This window comes from Sebastes fasciatus, chromosome 8 (genome assembly GCF_043250625.1).
Source record: "Sebastes fasciatus isolate fSebFas1 chromosome 8, fSebFas1.pri, whole genome shotgun sequence".
Taxonomy (NCBI): domain Eukaryota; kingdom Metazoa; phylum Chordata; class Actinopteri; order Perciformes; family Sebastidae; genus Sebastes; species Sebastes fasciatus.
In genome coordinates, this window is record NC_133802.1 from 20,150,644 (window position 1) to 20,170,126 (window position 19,483).

At 41.6% G+C, this 19,483-nt stretch overlaps 1 protein-coding gene across 2 annotated transcripts in view; it reads right to left on the reverse strand.

Annotated features, from left to right (window-relative positions):
• Positions 1-19,483, reverse strand: part of kcnd3 (potassium voltage-gated channel, Shal-related subfamily, member 3) — a 127,299-nt gene that overhangs the window by 4,206 nt on the left and 103,610 nt on the right. For both annotated transcript variants that reach the window (XM_074644194.1, XM_074644193.1), the window contains exons 5-8: positions 6,648-6,749; positions 1,992-2,024; positions 1,735-1,827; positions 121-380 (exon numbers count right to left, since the gene is read on the reverse strand). In XM_074644194.1, coding sequence (XP_074500295.1) covers positions 121-380; positions 1,735-1,827; positions 1,992-2,024; positions 6,648-6,749 — 488 coding nt within the window. The remainder of the gene's footprint in view (positions 1-120; positions 381-1,734; positions 1,828-1,991; positions 2,025-6,647; positions 6,750-19,483) is intronic.

Below are 19,483 nucleotides of genomic sequence, written 5' to 3' on the forward strand. Positions count from 1 at the left end.
AATCTTATTATACAGCATATAGCTGTGTAAGAGTGACCAAGGGGTGGATTCAACATCATACATCACTCTGCCATCATAGCACACAAGTTGCAGGATACTAAAGAGTTCTCCTGAGCTCACCTGGTGCTGAGGGGCTGGATGTGGATGGTGCTGAGCTCCTGCAAGCATTGTTGGTGCTTGTGTGCATGTGTCAAAGGCTGCATGTGTGCCGGGGCACTGGCATTCGGTAAAGGGGTGTGGTGCTTCTTGCTTCGGCGGGTGCAGCATGTGCCCGTCACTCCATCTTGGCTGTTGAGGGAAGGACTTCGAGAAGGGTAATTCTGCAGCCCTGCCTCCAGGTAGCTCTGCTGGTAATACTGCTCGTCCACAAACTCGTGGTTCTACAAAGAAAAAAACAAAGAAAACGAGACCGGCACAGAAATACAGAGAGAGAGAGTCATAAAAACAGATGTGACATTTACAACATTTATATTTATGACTATGTACAGTATGTCATTTTCTGTTTCATAGCCTGGATCAGTAACTCCTCTGAGAATGTGTCATTATTTTGTATATTGGCGTGTGTGTGTGTGTGTGTGTGTGTGTGCATGCACATCGAATACCTTTTAGTGTGTTGAATCTTAGTTCAGAATCAATTTTCCGTAGTCAGTTCCTCAAAGCGACTATTATATCAATAATGGATCACATGACTACTAGTACGTCAAATGAGTCACTCGTAGCAATGAACCCACAAAGACTTATTTATTGATTAATGTCTGGTGGACACAAACACAACACCAAATTAACTAACGTTGCTCCTCTGCTGGATGTGTAATAAATAGACAACTGTTTGCTAAAGGTGATAATACAGTACGTCATTGTTGTGTTTACAGCTCCTTTCAGCTGCCTTCAAGTGTCCAAAGCAAATCAGTTATTTCAATTTACATCCATGCCGACCTCCATGTGGTCCGTTTTCACAAATAGGTGAAATATGAGCATGTGTGGGTGTGCCTGTGCAGCAGCGCATGCTACGCTATTTCTTTTGCCAAGCTCTGAGTTGTGCCAGGCTGAAACAGACAGTTTGTCTGTATCACAAACAGACAGACGAGCGTGTGTCATACAGGAAATGCAGTGTACCGGACATCACGCTACAGTGGGCTGCGCTTGCCCATGCACATACAAATATTGTATATCTATATACACATTAAGCCTGGCTGTCAGTAATTTTAACCTAATGAGACACAGCTCGACATAGGAATGTATGGACGATTGCACAATCTGGGGTTTATCCCCATTAAATGAATATCTTAAAATCTATTAACTTTCATTGTTGTGTGTTTCTGGAAAAACAAAGGTTGTGTACATTGTTTTGATTCATCATTAGCAGAGATAAGAAGATTGTGATCCAGTGTTGGAAACCTCCTCATGATATTTCAAGTATTTACTGGCTTTGGAGCTTTTTGGACATTTCTTACCTGGAACTATCATCAAGCAAGAGTCAATGATGCAAACCAAACACAATTTTAATGTGGACAAACTTGACATCTAACTTAAAAGATGTTTTGTCTAAATAAGGATGCTTTTTCTGTGTTGGTTGGTGGTTGGTGCTGCATTTGATTTGTTCGAAAGGTGCTGTATAAATAAACTTTGATTGATTGATTGATATCATTTTGGCCATAATCGTGCAGCAGTAGAGATATAATTGTGATATTATTAACATAAAAAGGTTGAATGTGTGTGTGTCGGTGCACTCACAGTGGTTTTCTCCAGACAGTGCAGCAGGTGGTGGTGCTGGCTCTCTAGTAGAGAGGTGGACTTGCTTAACCGCTGCTCCTCCTCGGTGGAATTCTGTAACACACACACACACACACACACACACACACACACACACACACACACACACACACACACACACACACACACACACACACACACACAAAATGAATGCTATTCTACCATTTTTTGACATTAATCAGATGTGGGAGGTGCACGGCCAGCTGTTGTCTATGTACCTGATCTGAAAGGTTCATCTTGTATGGAAGTTGCTTCAGTTGGAGAAGGAGACAAAAGGACAACAGACAGGTAGAGTTTTATTAGTTGTCATAGTTGAACAGGGATAACAGACAGCGGTCAGGGCCGCAGTCACGCCAGTCCTGACACAGGGAACATTACTATTCCGACCCTGAACGGCACGTCTGCAAACATCAGTGGAGCCGGTGCATTGATCCGCACTGCGAGGGAGAGTTATAGCACAACTCACTCCTAATGGATATACAGTATATACGATTCATATAAAAATATCCATCGTGGCATTTCGCCTCCATCTCTGTTATTGCAAAGGCTGCCTACAGGCAGCTTGTTAATGACTTGTTTTCCATATTCCTTTCTTTTCTATGCCATTTATGTGTTTGTTTGTGTGTGTATCTGTGCGTGAACAAGTGGGCGCCTTTTCTAGTTCTGTGGTGGTTTGGATACAAAGCTCATTTCTGGGCAGCGGTGAGGTGAGTCAGAGAATAAGTGGACTGCCGGGAAGCCTCCTGGATGCTCTAAGAAAGTAAAGAAACCAGCAAAAACAACATTTTATTGTAAATATTCAGCAGTTTGTTTGCTTATATTTGTCAGAAGAGTATGTTTGTATTGTCCAATAAGTCATTTGACTGTCAGGTCTTGAGGAACTTGTAGAAAACACTTCAGAAACATAAACCCTAATATTTTATTACAAGGCTTTTATCGTCTTGTTTGCTTTATGGACACTCTGTTTTTCAAGTAATATTTAGAACAAATCCCTTTTAATGTATCTGCAAACATGATTTTAAGTTTAATATCCTTATATATCCAACATCTAAGTAGAGTTTTGGGAAGGGCTTGTACACAGAAAACACTGATTACTCTGCATTATTGTTATACATATTGGCCATAATAGCCTTAGCTTGAGCCTGGGAAGATGTCTCTTCAGTATATTGCAGAATGCCATCATTGTTCTTGTCAGAAGTAAAGCAGTGTTTCACATATACAGACTTTCAATAGGTTGCATCAGTCTCCTCCAGCAGAATCTGTGGTTGAGCTGTTTATAAAAAACAAAGCCAAAGAATACTGCCCTGATCCCTGCATGCTCCACAGCACTGCCGTAAGGCAAGTAAAATGCCATGTTTGGAAGATTTGTAGGAGCAATTTTCTGTTTGCAGTTTGTTAAGCGGGGCGGCTGGCTGGTGTTGTAAGCAGAAGCTTCTTCTGCTGAGAGGGTACATTCCTTCGCTCATGACTCTTGTTTGTCTTCGTCAAGACCGCTCACCTGTGTTCACCCTGCTTATCTGTACCTAACACAGCAGTAAAACACATGTGTTTAGCCCGAGTTATTTCTGTCTTTCTCTATACATGCAACCGCGAGCCCATATCAGCAGTCTGTCTGGAGGCGGCTGTGGCTCACCACCCAGGTGGCCACCATACTGTAGAGACTGGAAACAGCTTGATCGGCTGAGCGACAAAACACACTGTCGCTCTGCATGCGGCTGTACATGTTGTTGGTAAATAACTGCCTTAGAATTATACTTAAGTTGGACAACAATTCATATTTTAATGAGCAGGCATAAATCTTTAAATATACTGTTAACTGTTTGGACATAAGCAGCAAGTCTGGTAGTCCCTACCAGCACTGACACGAAGTGAATGTCATATAAGACACATTATATATTAAACACATGACAGTATCTATGCAAATAAGTAAAAAGTCTCAAAGTACTGATTAGGGGTGTCACGATTCTACAAAACCACAATTTGATTTGACTTTCAATTTTAAGGTCACGATTTGATTTGATTTTCGTTTTAAACCTGCCATTGTTAGACTATGGGGTCTTGATTTGTTAAAATCAACAGATGGTTTTATGCCCTGACAACTGTCATTTACACTTTCAACAAAGAGAAGATCCACTAGATGGCAGGAGTGCACTTTACAACAATAGCTTCTCAGAGTTTATGAGGCACACCTGAATGCACCATGACGTCCCTGTTGGTGCCCACATGCTTTACACTACGGCGAGCATAAACCCCGCTTTACCGTATAAGCGATGTAGACACACAACCGATTTTAAGTGGAGATAGCGCAACCGTGGCCAAAATCGTCAAACAGTTAGATTATCGTTGTTTTCTTTGGTGGCTGCAGTCTCTAAATCTTCTGCGGCCTACAAACTGAAGTTTTTCTGTCAACGGCACATTTGTTGTTTACATGACTCACTGGGAAGGCAAAATGTCGCCATACCACAAAATAGTGGGAGAATCGCCAATCGGATTTCGATCGATTTCTGATTAAGAATCAAAATCATGACACCCCCTATTACTGATAATGTTCAACTGAATTACTTTTGAGCTGCACCATATGGAAACAAAAATGTTCTCTCATTGTGGTTTACATAATAAAGACTGTAATTGTTGCCACTCAACTTATTTTTGCATTGATGCTATGTTTGTTAGTGGGGAAATTGCTACAAGAGCATACAGTACTGAAGAGGTACATGCATTGCTCTATGAAGTCATAATCAGTAGGCGATTTGTACATATTTAACAGGACCTTTGTTCGTTACGTTCACCCACGACCAGCGAACTGCCCCATGAACTACTCTGGTTCTGTATTGTTTAATACTACTCCCCCCCCACTAGCTATATAGTTTAGAAAATATTACAGATCCAAGATGAAACTGACAGAAGGGTTAGACTTAGAGAAAAAGTCACCATTACAAATCGGTCTGTTACTTCAGCACCACGGATAGCAGTATGGATTCATCAATACACAGCAGAGTTAGGCTGCTGATATTTCAGATCTATGGTCGGGGTCATAGATTCTAACTTGCACAAACCTCAGTCAGATAAAGGATCAATAAGTCAGTCAGACTAGACTAACATTATCAACTAAACACCCCCTGCACTCTCTCTGCTGCTAGAGGATGGAGAGGAGGATGGCAGGTTAACGGGAGGGATTTTGCATTTTGGTCATTTTGCTAATAAAGAGGATGGCATCCCCCTCACCCCTGCTCAAATCGCCCACTGGTAATAATGTTCCCACATTCCAAAATTATATTAATTTAATTATAACATTTTGGGATGCACCAAGTTATCGGTCAATATTCACCTTGTTGACGGCAAATAAGATGACATTTGGCGATGTCCGATGACCGATGGCGTGTGCAATCTACAACGAATTAAAGCCAAATCTTCATAGGAATACTAGTGCTATAAACGAAAAATAAATATATTTTTGTCTCATGAATAAAACAAACTGCAAAAGGAGTATCCTTGTTTATACTGAACTTTTGCAAACTTTGTAACTCATTAGTGTCAAGAGTTCCCCTTAACAGTTTCTTTTAACACTGCTAGGTCGAGAAGTATTCTTGAATCTTAAAAAAAAACAGTCAATAAAACAACTTTATTATCTAGTATATACTGTGCAGGCAAGTTTTACTCATGACCCTTTGCTTGCAATTAAGATAAATGGAAACATAACCACACATTTAAAAGCAACACTGCAGCCTTTGCAGCATATATTGTCTCTTAAGGAAATCAATATGAATCCAATGCATTATTCAACCCAGTCTTGAGTATAAGCGCTGGAGCCATTCCTATTCTGTCCTAACCATTGCTATTGAAGAGAGAGAGAGAGCTATAGAGACACATAAAGAGAGAAAGAGGGCGAGGGAGGAAGAAGCACTTGTTTTTGTTTTTGTGCTGTGTCAGCCCCGGGCCACTATAGTGCTTGTGAACCGCAACATTTTGGTGACTTGTGTTTACATTTCTTGCTGCATCGCCTGAAGCATGTTCCCCGGCTGGGCAGCTGGGCTCAAAGATGCTCACATTAGATGCACTGCTTATCGAATGAGATCACAGCTAGCTGCTCTGACGGGACGCTGGGTGCATTCTAAGAATTGATAATTAAAGGAGGGACAAGCGAGGCCTTCATCCAGTGACTTAGTTATTGCCCGCTCTGAAATCCTCAGAACCGCTTTTCCAAGGAAACGCAGAGGTCAGGCTTTTAGTTATCAGTTCGAAAAATGACAAATATAAATATTAGAGCTGTCAATCGATTCAAATATTTAATCCCGATTAATCGCACATTTTTTATCTGTTTAGAATTTACCTTAAAGGGAGATTTGTCAAGTATTTAATACTCTTATCAACATGGGAGTGGGCAAATATTCTTGCTTTAACCAAATGTATGTATATATTTATTATTGGAAATCAATTAACAACACAAAAGAATGACCAATATTGTTCAGAAACCCTCACAGGTACTGCATCTAGCATAAAAAATATGTTCAAATCATAACATGGCAAACTCAAGCCCAACAGGCAACAACAGCTGACAGCATGTCAGTGTGCTGACTTGACTATGACTTTCCCCAAACTGCATGTGATTATCATAAAGTGGGCATGTCTGTAAAGGATCGTGGGTACCCATAGAACCCATTTTCATTCACATATCTTGAGGTCAGAGGTCAAGGGACCCCTTTAAAACTGAGCCACAACCTAAAATGCGTTAAAGAAATTAGTGCCGTTAAAACAAATTTGCGTTAACTTTGACAGCCTTAGGAAAATATCATAAGTGGGGTAATCCTGAGGAAAACTGTAATGAGACACAAGTGAAGCCCTGTGGTGTCTGTCAGTTTAGAGGCGGGTCTTACCGTGAACTCCAGAGCTTCGTTGAACAGGCCGTTGCGCTTGCTGTGGAGGAAGGCGTTGGAGCTTCCCTGTTTGGATATTCGTATCCTGGCCAAGCGGGCTTTCTGCAAAGAGAAAAAGACCACAGAGACCACCTGTAAGCCAGCAGCTACATCACTCAGAATGATTGGGTATCACCTGACACATCCCACTAATCTGAGCTACAGCACTTTCACATGCTTGATATCTTAGCTGTGATCTTATAGATCAAATCAAACATGTGCTACTAAAGCATTCACTCTGATCTGCCGTGATAAATTCACTCTGATCTCCTGTGTGATACTTATGAATGATTTATGGCGACTAGACTACACGATAACACATTCATTGGGTTGAAACTCAGTTAGAGAGGAAGCTAGGACCAAAAGCTGTATGAATTAAGCAGTTGCGTGTCATTTAAAATAGAGAATTCAATATATTTGGTCTGTTTTTGTGCTGCTATGTTAGCGGGTTTTCTTTAGCGAAATAAATCAAGGAAGTGTCCAGGCTCATAATGCTCTACATCGGTAGTCGGCTTAAATGCATCTTCAGTCATCAGACCTGTACAGCTCAGTTAGTGCACAGTCCAGCGTCTTTTTTCTCTCACGCTGTCAAATCTCTCCTGTGAGGCAGTCAGCAACAGAGATGAACAAGAAGAAGAGAAGGAATATGAGCGAGAACAGATGCATTCTGGTCCCTTGGAGTGAATTCTTTATGCATCAGCAGTTTTGACACAGTGGAAGGCTTCTACTCCAATGTCCTGTTTTTTTGCTCTGTGTGTGTGTCTGACTGAATGAATGTGTGTGAAAACATGTCCGAGTGAGTGTGCATTCGTTTGTGTGCACACAGGCCTGTGTGAAACTGTGGGTCTCAATGAATCTCTCAGTTACCTGAACAACTGCTTTCACAGGATAGTGTAATCTGAGTCACTCACTTCTCAAAGGCCCGCCATTTCCCCGTCAAAGTCAAGGGCTTGGGTGTCAGGCTGGCTGCAGCTACAAAGTGTCTGTGCGTGTTTCTGTTGCTTCGCGTTCTGCATTTTAAAATAGAATGACAGATTCATCGAGGGGAAATTGGTGGAGGGATAATGTGAGCTGTGTAAATGATGAGCAGAAAGCTCGTTTAGTAGGGGGCCCATGCACCGCTGGGGGGTTAATTGAGTGTGTGGATGTGTGTTTGCATATCTCCGTGTTGGCTTATGCATGCACGCCTGGTCTTCATAGCTGAATTTCCATACATATACACACGAGCCATATAGAGCACAAGCAGAAATACCTGGCTCAGTAAGAGTATGGTAATGTATGGTAATTTAAGCTCATCCCCTCACTTGAATTTCATTTAAAACATGGCAATGTTTGTTAACCCTGCAGGTAGCTCATGCTGTGATTTAGCAATCTAAACAGAGACAGAGATAAACAGGAGCGCATGTGGACACACACACACACATGCACGGCAAACTGTAGCGTCTATAGCACAAACACAGCTCCCTTCAAGTTGTTTACTTTCTCCTGTTCTCCTGCATCGTTATCTTTTTGTCTCTTTCACCCTGCCTCCAACTCTCCTTGACAAGTTTTCCCCCGCTGTCTTTGTGCCCCTCACACTCTAACACCTATGTACATTTGTGCTGGCACAGCGTTCCCACAGGCCTTTGGGATAACCCCCTCTTTATGCTCTGGCATTGTGGTGCTCAGCCAATGGGATGGTTTCTCTGGGGGTCACCATGCAAACAGCAGCCCCGTGACTGTGGCGACGGTTGCCAGGCAGCGCAGGGGGGTAATGAAGGGGGTGTTGAGAACACGTCCCGTGAGATTGAATCTACTTCTGCAGCTCTCTGATAGATTCCCGGGGCCTTTGGGATCCGGGGCACTTGTGTCCAAGGCCCATCTGTGCTTTCAGGCAGAGCCGCGGCACGACAGATTGAGCCTGAATTGCTGCTGAAGCATCATTGAGAGCACACAGGAGTGTAAGGAAACCATGAACATGAGGCTTTCACTGACACCTACACATAGAAAGAATACCATGTGGAAGGGTACATGGCCAAAAAGTCTATCTGCTGCACATTCCTTCACACAGGGACGCATACAGTCACATAAATTGTATTGTTAGTTACATTAGTGACGTTTGGGACATCTTTTCCGTACTTATGTTACGTTGTTTCTGTACATATTGTGCTTAGGGCATTTTCATATTAGGTACGATTGCCCTCCCTGTCCACTTCCCCGCCACTCAGCTTTCACATTAGTAAAGTTGTTCCGTATCCAAGTACACTAATAACAAACATCGCCCAAGAGACCGGCGGCATTGACAAAAGCCTGCCCTTTCACAACTACTCGCTGACTGCTAAAGTTATACTCGCATTAAATAGAAGTTCACTTCCGTGTTTCGGTACGATTGGTTTTCACACCTGATGGGAACTGTTCCCGAGTACACATGAACCGTACTCCAGACCACCTTTTCAAGTGGACTCGAGTATGGATTGACGAACCGTGCCCGAGTATACGAGTACGGAGCGTTCACACTAATCAAACAAACTAGACTTTGGAGTCAAGTATACTCGGATCCAGGCCTGGGCACCTGATGTGAAAGCACTCAAAGTTTATGTACTTATTTTAAAGCCAACCATGACGTTTTTCCTAAACCGAATTAAATGGTTTTGCTGCCCCCTACTGGTACAGCACCTTCATACACATGTGTAATATTCACGCCTCAGCAAGGCAAAACATGACACTGACACACTATGCTCTGGTGGACAGGCGGGTCTATTACGCTTTGGCATAATACCGAGTTGCACATATACACCTTATATCCTGGCACACACACACTTACACACAGCACACAGAGTGAAAACTAAAGTGCTTCGCTCTGTTATAGGAGATTGTAATAACAAAATAAATGATTTCTCAGTACTGGATCAGTATGTCCCCTCATCTAATATACTTTGGGTCAGAGGTGCACAGAGAGCTGCCATAAAATGGATGATTCAGCATGAGGTGTTTGGTACATGATTAAATATACTTTCAATGCAAAATGTGTCTGTGGTCGCACCAAAGTACATTTATTAAATAAAATATTAGGACCCTGGTCACCATTTATAAACAAATGAGGGTGTAATTAATACATGGCGGACAGTAATTTCTGTCCCATACCGATGTTACTGTATCTTTAAAGTCCAACTGAAATCACATTTATCCCTCTGTCGTTGTGTTGTGCTGCTGCCTGTCCTGAAGTCCGATTGACCCGGTACCGGGCGTAGTTACAAAAAGTCGTGATCAAATATTTCAGAATCTCTAAACCAATTGTATGTTGTCCAAACTATGTCTTATTATGAAGTATTTTAACAATAAAGTCGTACAGATATAAACTTTGTAAATATAAGAACAAGTACTAATCAAAAGATATTCTCGTCAGTCTAAAATATCATCGCTGGAAACACACAGCGTCCGCTTTTAATGGGGAAACAAAGCATTCAAACTCCACATGTTACAGTCACACTGATATAAATCTATGTTCTTGTTAAAGTATTTCACCAAGTTCTTTGTTATTTCTGCCCAAAATGGCAGATTTGAGCTATTTACATTTGTGCAGCAATTATAAAAACACCAGAGAGCCACAGAGATCGGCTGGATATAGGCGCCATTTTGGCTCAAAGTGAACTGTCACTTTCAGTCGACCTCTGGATCACTTCAATACAGCCACCAGATGGTGACAGACACCAATGAGCCAAAAAACATTTTATTCCCCTGTTTCAAAGGGATCTAATGACACCTGTTTCAGCCCTGTGGGCCTTCGCATTCTCCATGAATACGTCTTAGAGCATGGAGCTCTTTGGCAGTATATGAATTTTGACCAATATTCATTGTAGTTATTACTATTTTAATGTTTTTGGGAGATTTGTGTTATTTGTAACATGGCTATGTGGAAATAAATTGTGTTTTGAAGTAAAACATGTAAACATGGCCAATACATTGAGACCGCCTGAGTATACCTTTATAAATTGTATAATAAGTGGTATATTTCAGTGTATTTTCATCAAATTTACAGTTACAGTTGTAGAAAAGAGTAGTACAATACATTAAGTTGCATCATTATCCATGGGATATGTTATTTTAGGCGTTTTTTCCCCAAGGGATAGGGCTATGGCTTAACAGGTGTCACCGTCTGCCTTTGATAGAACACTGAACGGTGATGCTTTATGCAAACATGGTTTCAAATGAAGCGATTTGATTGGCTCAAAGGAGATGAATGCAGATGGAGAACTAACGGTATTCAGAAGAATTAGTACAAAACAGGGTCCGCCATCATGAAACCAACAAATATAAAATTCTCACTAACATAGGACATGTGATTTAAAACAAATAATATGAAAAAACAGTAGCTTGCAAAAATCCCAAATACTGTACTACCTGCCAACCAATCAGAATAGTGATGCTCAATATCACTGGTTGAAATAATCCGCACACCCAAAGGCCAAAAACCTGATCCAAACACTGTTTTTCTTCCTGCCACGGAGCCGCGATTTGGGCTCAATCACACTTTAAAGATTACAGCTATAGGATGAACGCCAGCACAAATGCTTCATTTTAACACCGTTCGCTGCCAGTTGAGGAATCTAAATTGGCATATTCTCAAGTGATCAAAAAACGCTACATATCCACTTAAGCTCTCATGCCGTACTCCGCTGAGTATTGCCAGGAAGTTCTGCTAGAAGTTCATATATTTTATAGTTGAAACTAAAAGTTAAAAAATTCATGGCACCTTGTGAGTTACAGCTTCGCAAGGCTGCCTGTATAGGATTTGGCTGAGCGAAAAGTGGAGCAATCGAGCTATGAGACCAGATTAGGTTCTGCCTCAGGCCTGCCTTGGAACCATACAAGTGAGAGAGGAGACCATCTGACGAGGACACACACACACACACACGCACACACACACACGCATGCACACACACACACACACACACACACACACACACACACACACACACACACACACACACACACACACACATACACACACACACACACACACACACACACACAAACATAAATAACTATGGGCGGGAGAGTTTCATTTTGTTTTGCAGCTGCCACTCATCTAAAGAGTTGCTTTTAATACATGTTGACATTTCTCCCATAAGGAAATAAGTCAGTTACTTGCTTTACGATAACACACACGCACGCACGCACGCACGCACGCACGCACGCACGCACGCAGGCACGCACGCACGCACACAAAGACAAAGTGAGACAGTGACACAGACAAGAGGAGGATTCAGAGGGAATGAGAGAAATTTGAGAAAAAACTGACTTTTAGAAAATCCATCTGGGAGAATTGATTCAGTGGAAATCAAGTCCTCAGACACCTCTGGCCCTCAGATATATCTGCCTCTCTAGCAAAGACAGCTTAACCTCGGACTAACACCACTCAGAGACAAAATACCTTTGCTAAGCCTGGATTACCTCGTCTTTATAGAGGAAAAGTACAGCTCTGCTCTGCAAGCTGCTGATGTTTAGGATGTTATTATTTATTTTTTTCTTACAAAGGACATACTTCATAACAGAGCTCTTGACCTCCCTCGGTGAAGTCCCCTGTCAACATCCCTCCAACTTTCTTTTCGGTCTGCCTTCTTCCCAAGTGCAGACGACTTTATTGATTGTCTAGAAGGGCAAAACACTCTCAGCCAGAAGTCATCTCCACCTTTTGACTTCAACCTTCTGAGGGAGGGCTAAACACAATAGTGAGATGATTTAGAGAGCAGGGAGTTAGCCGGAGAGAGAGGTAGAAAGAGAGGCAGGGAGGAGGACTTTGTTTTGCTCCTGCCATGTCAGCCCCGAGCCAATGTAATGCTCAAGAACCGCAACAGACAGTAATTTTACTATTCACTAAGTTTGAGGACAACAACTGCTCCAGCCAGGCAACGATTTCCAGTCAAAGTGGGAAAAAGACGAGGCAGTAAAATAAGGATGGCAAGTGACTTTTCTAGATTCTGATGCTCTACACCTGAGGCAGGATTTATGATTTAAAGTTGATTTACCATTTTGTAAAAGAAAGATCCATAACTGTTCCAGCTGCATTTGTCTTTGTGTGGTATATTTGTGGGTATCTTTTACAAGATCTGTGATTAGAGCTGCAACGATTGATCGATTAGTTGTCAACTATTAAATTAATCACCAACTATTTTGATAATCGATTAATCGGTTTGATGAATTTTTAAAGAAAAAAAGTAAAATTTCTCTGATTCCAGCTTCTTAAATGTGAATATTTTCTGGTTTCTTTACTCCTCTATGACAGTAAACTGAATATTTTTTGAGTTGTGGACAAAACAAGACATTTGAAGACGTTATGTTGGGCTTTGGGAAACACATTTTTCACAATTTTCTGACATTTTATAGACCAAACAACTAATCAATTAATCAAGAAATTAATCAACAGATTAATCGACAATGAAAATAGTTATTAGTTGCAGCCCTATCTATGATTTGGCAATATAGCAAAAGGGTTTGTCAAATCCTGGAAGAAACTTGTATGAATCAAACAAAATCTTCTCCCCTCTACTGACATTCAACAGGTTTATTTAAATGAGAATAGCATACTTCAAGTTACAGAAAAGGACTTATCATGAATCTGTTCCACATCTTGAATCATCAAACCCTCCATACTGCACTAACTTCTCAAAAATCAATCATTTCATACTTGTTGAGTGCCAAAGGAGGTGTACATTCGTGAGATTTAATCATTTCTATGCCCCTAAATTGCCATATAAGGCTTTTTCTGCTCCATTTGTGGGAATGTTTCATTCACAAACACGTCACCCGAGAATAAAAAGAAGGACTTTATACTGTGAAACTTCAAATCCTGCTGTCGAAAATCAGCAGACGGGAACATTACAAATCTAGCGGTGTCAGTAGTTGTGTTAGGGGACCTGAAACCATTATAAAGTATTAATAGTACAGCTGTACACATCAGAGCCGCACTGGACTGTGACAGAAACAAAGAGTGAACATGAATTTAGATGCTAGAAAATGTCTGTTAAAAAGCAAAGCGCTCCAGGACTTAGATGGGAGGCGGTCAAGGGGCCGTGATAGTCACGCAGAGAGGGGAGAATATCATACAGTAGGTGATGTCACACTGTCAGATAAGGTTAGCGACCTGCATAAAGCCCTTGAGGCAGCTTTTGGACAATATTGATGATGTTGAAAATATTCCTATAAAGCTACTTAACTGTATAATTTGTGGTGCTAAAATATGCCAATAAAATCTAAAAATAAAAAAAAAAACTCAAGTGATGATGATGATGTGGTGAACAGAATATTAAGCAAGTTGTACATTTTATTTTCATGGATTTCTGTATCATATTACTCCAGATTCTTTCAGATTAAGACTTTATGATTCTTAAGTCAAAGAAGTATTTTTCTCCTAACAGAGAGAGGGAGACTCTCTGTACATGACTCGTACGACAGGTCTGGACCACTCCTGAATTTCATTCGTATGAGAATACTGGTAAAGGCGGCAAATTCTCATAAATCACTCGTAAGTGGCACTTAAGAATGAATGTGCTTGTACTAGTTGTTCTTGCACGAGGCCCATTGTTCTCACTCTCTTGGCTATGATGAAGTCCTTTTGTTGCAACTTGTATGTACATGTACGTACATGTTGGGGATGTCATGGTACCAGAAATTTAGCAGTCGATACCAATACCAGAGAAATTCCACGATTCTCGATACTCAATTCGATACCACAGTAAAAAAGAAAGAAAAGTAAAACAATGAATCCCATATACTTAAAAATCCACTCGTTTATAACTGTTTGCATACTGTTTTTTGATGGAAGTTAAACAGGTCATAATTCCCTCTCTATTTTGTATTTTATATTGCTGTGAAAACATCTCCTTCAAACAACTGGATTTATTCAAGTTTCTCAACCAAAAACTACATTTTACAAGATTAGATTTGAACATGAGGGGTAGAATTTACCTTCGCTTCATATTTTTACTGAATAGAGCCTGAATGCATCATAATGTAAATCATTATGGCACCTCTGTATGTAACGTTAACTAGCTCTCATCCTGCTGATTTCAACACGGATTTGTTGTTCACAATGTTGCATTATCTGTGAAAAAATAGGGGGTGTCCCCCGGATGCGTTGATAGTGAGTTAACTGCGTTCCAAACACATTTCACATCATCCCCAGGATGATGGGACGCCATTAGTCTTGAGCCCTGATCCCCGGTATCTACCTGCGGAACGGTAGGAAAACGAGTTCCGTCACGAATGTTGTCATCGACTTGGTTTCAAAGTATTGTTTCTCGTAACATCCCTAGTACATGTATATGTCTGAGTAAGTGGGTAAAAGTGGTTATTTGCATTTATCCTAGTAAACCGGGGCTCGAGTGCGTCTGAGAAGACCTACAGACGTATCATTCACAGACCCAGAGACCCAGATCCATGAGAATACCGTAGGTACACCTAAAAGTTAAGCTCATTTAAATTCATGCCCCCCTCTTTTTTAATCCTTCTGTATCACTTGCCCTTTTGCGATTCTCCATTTAAATCTTGCCCTCTTCCAGGTGTGCTATTCAGAATGTGTAATTAGACCTGAGGATATTATTACCTTTATGCAAATGAGCTCAGAGGAGCAACCGAAGAGTAACCCCTGCAGATTGGACACCTTGTTTCGGATCACTTTATGGGATCATGCGTGCAGACTCAACGTTCGATTCATTGTAACACTGAAGACTAAAGGGAAGCAGAGTAGAAAATACATGTCTGTGCTGTGTGTTCCTCGTGGTCACACTGCAACTAGTGGTGTCCTCGTGTACTGCATTTGTGCAGTGAGATAGATCAGGGGCTGTCTATCTACCACCACCCAGATGGATGGATAATTGTAATGGGAGCCCAGAACAGCTAACAATTAGGCCTGAATGAAGATGGATGTGAATGGGGGGAGGAGAGGAAAAGAGGAGAAGAGAGGAGGCTGGAAAATGTTGAGGGACTAATGCCGCACGTCCTCTCCTCAATAATTCCCCCCCTCTTTTCCTCCCGTCTGCTCTCCCCTGGTCTTTTAAGTACTGTGAAAGGCAATCTTGAATGGCAATCCTATTTTTCTCTCAATTAAACATCGGCTTAGTCTAAGAAATGATCTGAGGAAGAATGGATTTTCCGTGAAATATAACCATGTGCCACTAATAAACGCTGAGGATATGACGTTTTGCTATGGTAAATGACCACTGGCACTTGCTAAGCAGTTGGCTTAATGGCTGAGGTCATATGTCATTAAGGTTATGGAGCATTAAAGAACACTACATGTTATGCCAGACGGCAGTAATGGGGTATTGAAGGATGTGGCATGCCGGAGTAATTCATGACTCGGGTGGGACATTAAAGATCACAGTTGTCATTAGCAGTGAAAGAGTGGACCGTACAATGGTAATGGCTCTATCATACACCCTCTGGGTTTACCATCTTTTACAGTGTGAGAGATTGTCATCTGCAAACCAAGACTCAAAGAACATTAAATTAATGTGATGTAACGTGTAATGAGCTGAACACATGTCAGCAGTAGTTGTTATAAAATGCAGTAAAATCCATTGCAGTTGCTACAAACCATAGAGCCGTGCTAGTGGCTCTATGAGGATGGACAGCAGTGCGTTGAGCTATATGCTAATGCCAACATGCTGATGTTTAGCAGCTATAATGTTTACCATGTTCACCATTTTAGTACTCTGATAGTATGCTAATATTGGTCACTTAGCACTAAACACAAAGTGCAGTTGAAGCTGATGAGAATGTAATTAGTTTTGCAGGTATTTTATCTTTAACAAAAGTATTGGACAAATTTAATTTGAATTTGAATTTTTTGGCTTTTTGGCTTTATTTGATAGTAACAGTGCCAGTCACGAAAGGGGAAGGGAGAGAGAGGACAACACACAGCAAAGAGCCACAGGCCGGACCCAAACCCGGGACGCCATGGCAAGGACCCAGCCCTGGCACATGGGGCACCCACTCCACCAGGCAAGCCACCAGGGTGCCCCGACAAATTGAAATTTTGACCTAATGATGGCACTAGATGAAAAGTCAGGGGATCACCAACGTATCGCTATAATCAAATCTGTATAATGTAACATCTGTAGCAAATTACATGGCAAACCATCCAATAACTCAAATATGAACCTCATGATGGTGCCAGAGGAAATGTCAGGGGGGATCACCAAAGTCATTAGGTTTCGTCCACTGGGGACCATCAGTGACTACTTTTATATGCACAAAATATATATTTTTTTGTCCCTTATTCCGACAATATTCCTACTAAACCGTTAACATGGCTATTGAAAATGAATATTACACTAATATTCCTGTTTACATGCAGCCGTGAATACTCTGATTAACGTAAACAGTGGCGGACTTGTCGGACAGCGCGTACCTCTTTAATTCCTTCAACCAACTTCTTGAAAAGGTTGGTGTTACGGTTTTTGTGCAAATTCAAAAACCTGTTGATATCCAAGTCTTTCATAATGTTTAAAAGTAGGTGTGTTTCACCTTCCGAGCAGAAATGTGGGCTTTTCTTACGGGCATGTATCTCTGCAAACTGTGCAAACCCCAATTGAGACGCACATCCTGAATGCCCTGTATCCATGTCCAAAGAATCCTCCTAAAAACTGAATAATCCCACGTCTTAATTGGCAAATGCTCCATTCGGAATAAGGCGTAATTCAGAATATCCAAAGGGAATATGCTGTTTACATGACCCGTATCCAACTCAGAATATTGTCATATTCAGAATAATAGTGGACTATTAGTGTGCATGTAAACATAGTCACTGTCTGTACAAAATTCCTAGCCAATCCATCCAATATTTGTTGAGATATTTCAGTCTGATCTACAGTGCTAGACGGGCCGACATTGCCATCCATAGAGCCACGCCGCTAGCATGAAGAGGCAGAAAGGAAAGCTTCTTTTAGTTAACAACCAGTCGGGACGTGAAATCAAATAATTTCCACAGCATCAACCACTAAAGCCAGCACAATATGTAATTCAAGACATACTCCACTGATCTTAAGCACACAAGCTTAAATGCTAAGCAACACTTAATCCTGCGGCTAATTAAAGACAGAGATGGTATACACAGATTGCATCTCCTAAATGCTCTAAAATATCACATTTGCAAACCCATCATCATACTTGGCACGTAAGACCTTGATTTGCTGTAGTAATAACGCTCTCAAGGATCGAGGCATCCAGGTGGAATATTATTATGAAGGCAATGATAAGGCGTTTGAGTCATACTGTTATGAAATAAAAGGAGAACCTATCCCATGGATGTATGGGTGCTTGAGCAAATCGCTGACCTCACTGCGGGCAAAGCCAGGGAGGCATACAAGTGCCCGAGGGAGTCGTTTAGTACTGGTTAATGACGACAGCACCGTCATGCTACACTGGTCAGTTTGGTGGGTACTTCTGGAGGTGGAGGTGTCTCGTATACTGACAATGCACCACACTGTGGCTCAGTGGAGAACACTGGGACGGACCAAGGTCAGGCCGTAACTGAAGTATGGTGGACGCACAGAAGTGGATTCATGCACTTAAACAGATGCACATAAGCAGACGGATACCATCCTTCCAGCCAGCACCTCATCTGGGTGATAGCTATTTCAGGAAAGAACACAGCATTAGGACACACATCGCCTCCAGTTCTCCCCCCTTTTCACTCCTCTACCCCTGCGTCCCCTGCTCCCTCCTTCCCTCTGGCCTTCCTCCTCGCCACTCCTCTGCGTCAACAACATACATCTCATCAGTTCCGACCTATTTTCAATCTAGATAATTTCCCCCCAACCTTCCAACCCTCTTTCCGTCCCCTCTGCGGCGTCTTTTCGTCCCCGCACACTTGACTGTGTTCCACCGGAGTCTCGCTTGGCAGACAAGGTTACGGTTAGTTAAGACTGTGCAGCGGTCAGGCCACGGTCGAACTGCGGGACTTTAAACAGATTTAAGCTACAACCAGAGAGCATGTGCAGAGATGGATGGCAGTAATCACAGGGAGGGAGAGAGAGAGAGAGAGGGGAGGCATGGATAGAGGCAGAGGAGCAGAAATGAGCAGAAAAAAGCAAAAGGGAGTGAAAAAAGCCTTGCTAGGAGAGGTGTGAGCGAGATGAGAGAGAGGAATGGACTCTGAAAATATGTGTCAGTGTGTGCATGTCTGCCAGCTCGAAACAAACACACTACCATCCATCTCAGGAGAACAAAAACTGTCAGGCCTGCCCTCAAGCTATGATTACCAGCCCAGTTTTGTATGAGCGCCAGCTGATGCTGCTACCCAGTTTGGCTCATGGACACACAATGACATGATTCTTTAAAGGTCTAAAAGGGCTGGGCTATTTACCCAAAGCAAGATAGGATCTTTAAATCTTCCACAGTTTAGACACGAGTTTACATAATCCATTTAGAAATATGTGCCTGCAAGTGTTTTATCACTATACTTATAAAATCTTCTCAGAAGGACAATCCATGTGAAGATGGGAAATAGCTGATATTCACTCCTTTGACAGGCTATTTTAGGATTTAGGCTTGGGTTTTTGGATGAGATCGGAGTTATGATAACATTTAGGTTGTGGAGTTTTTAAAAACTGTTTTTATTTAACCTGTATTTTAGACTTGGTAGTCTCATTGAGACACGGGGTCTCATTCTCAAGAGAGACCTGAGTTAAAGGGATACTTTGACAATTTTGGGAGAATTTGATATTTGACATAATACAAGTTTTTCCTAAGTTCAGCTCAGGTCATGGGTGTCTCTGGGATCAAGAAAGAAGTCAGTGTTGTACATTTAAAGC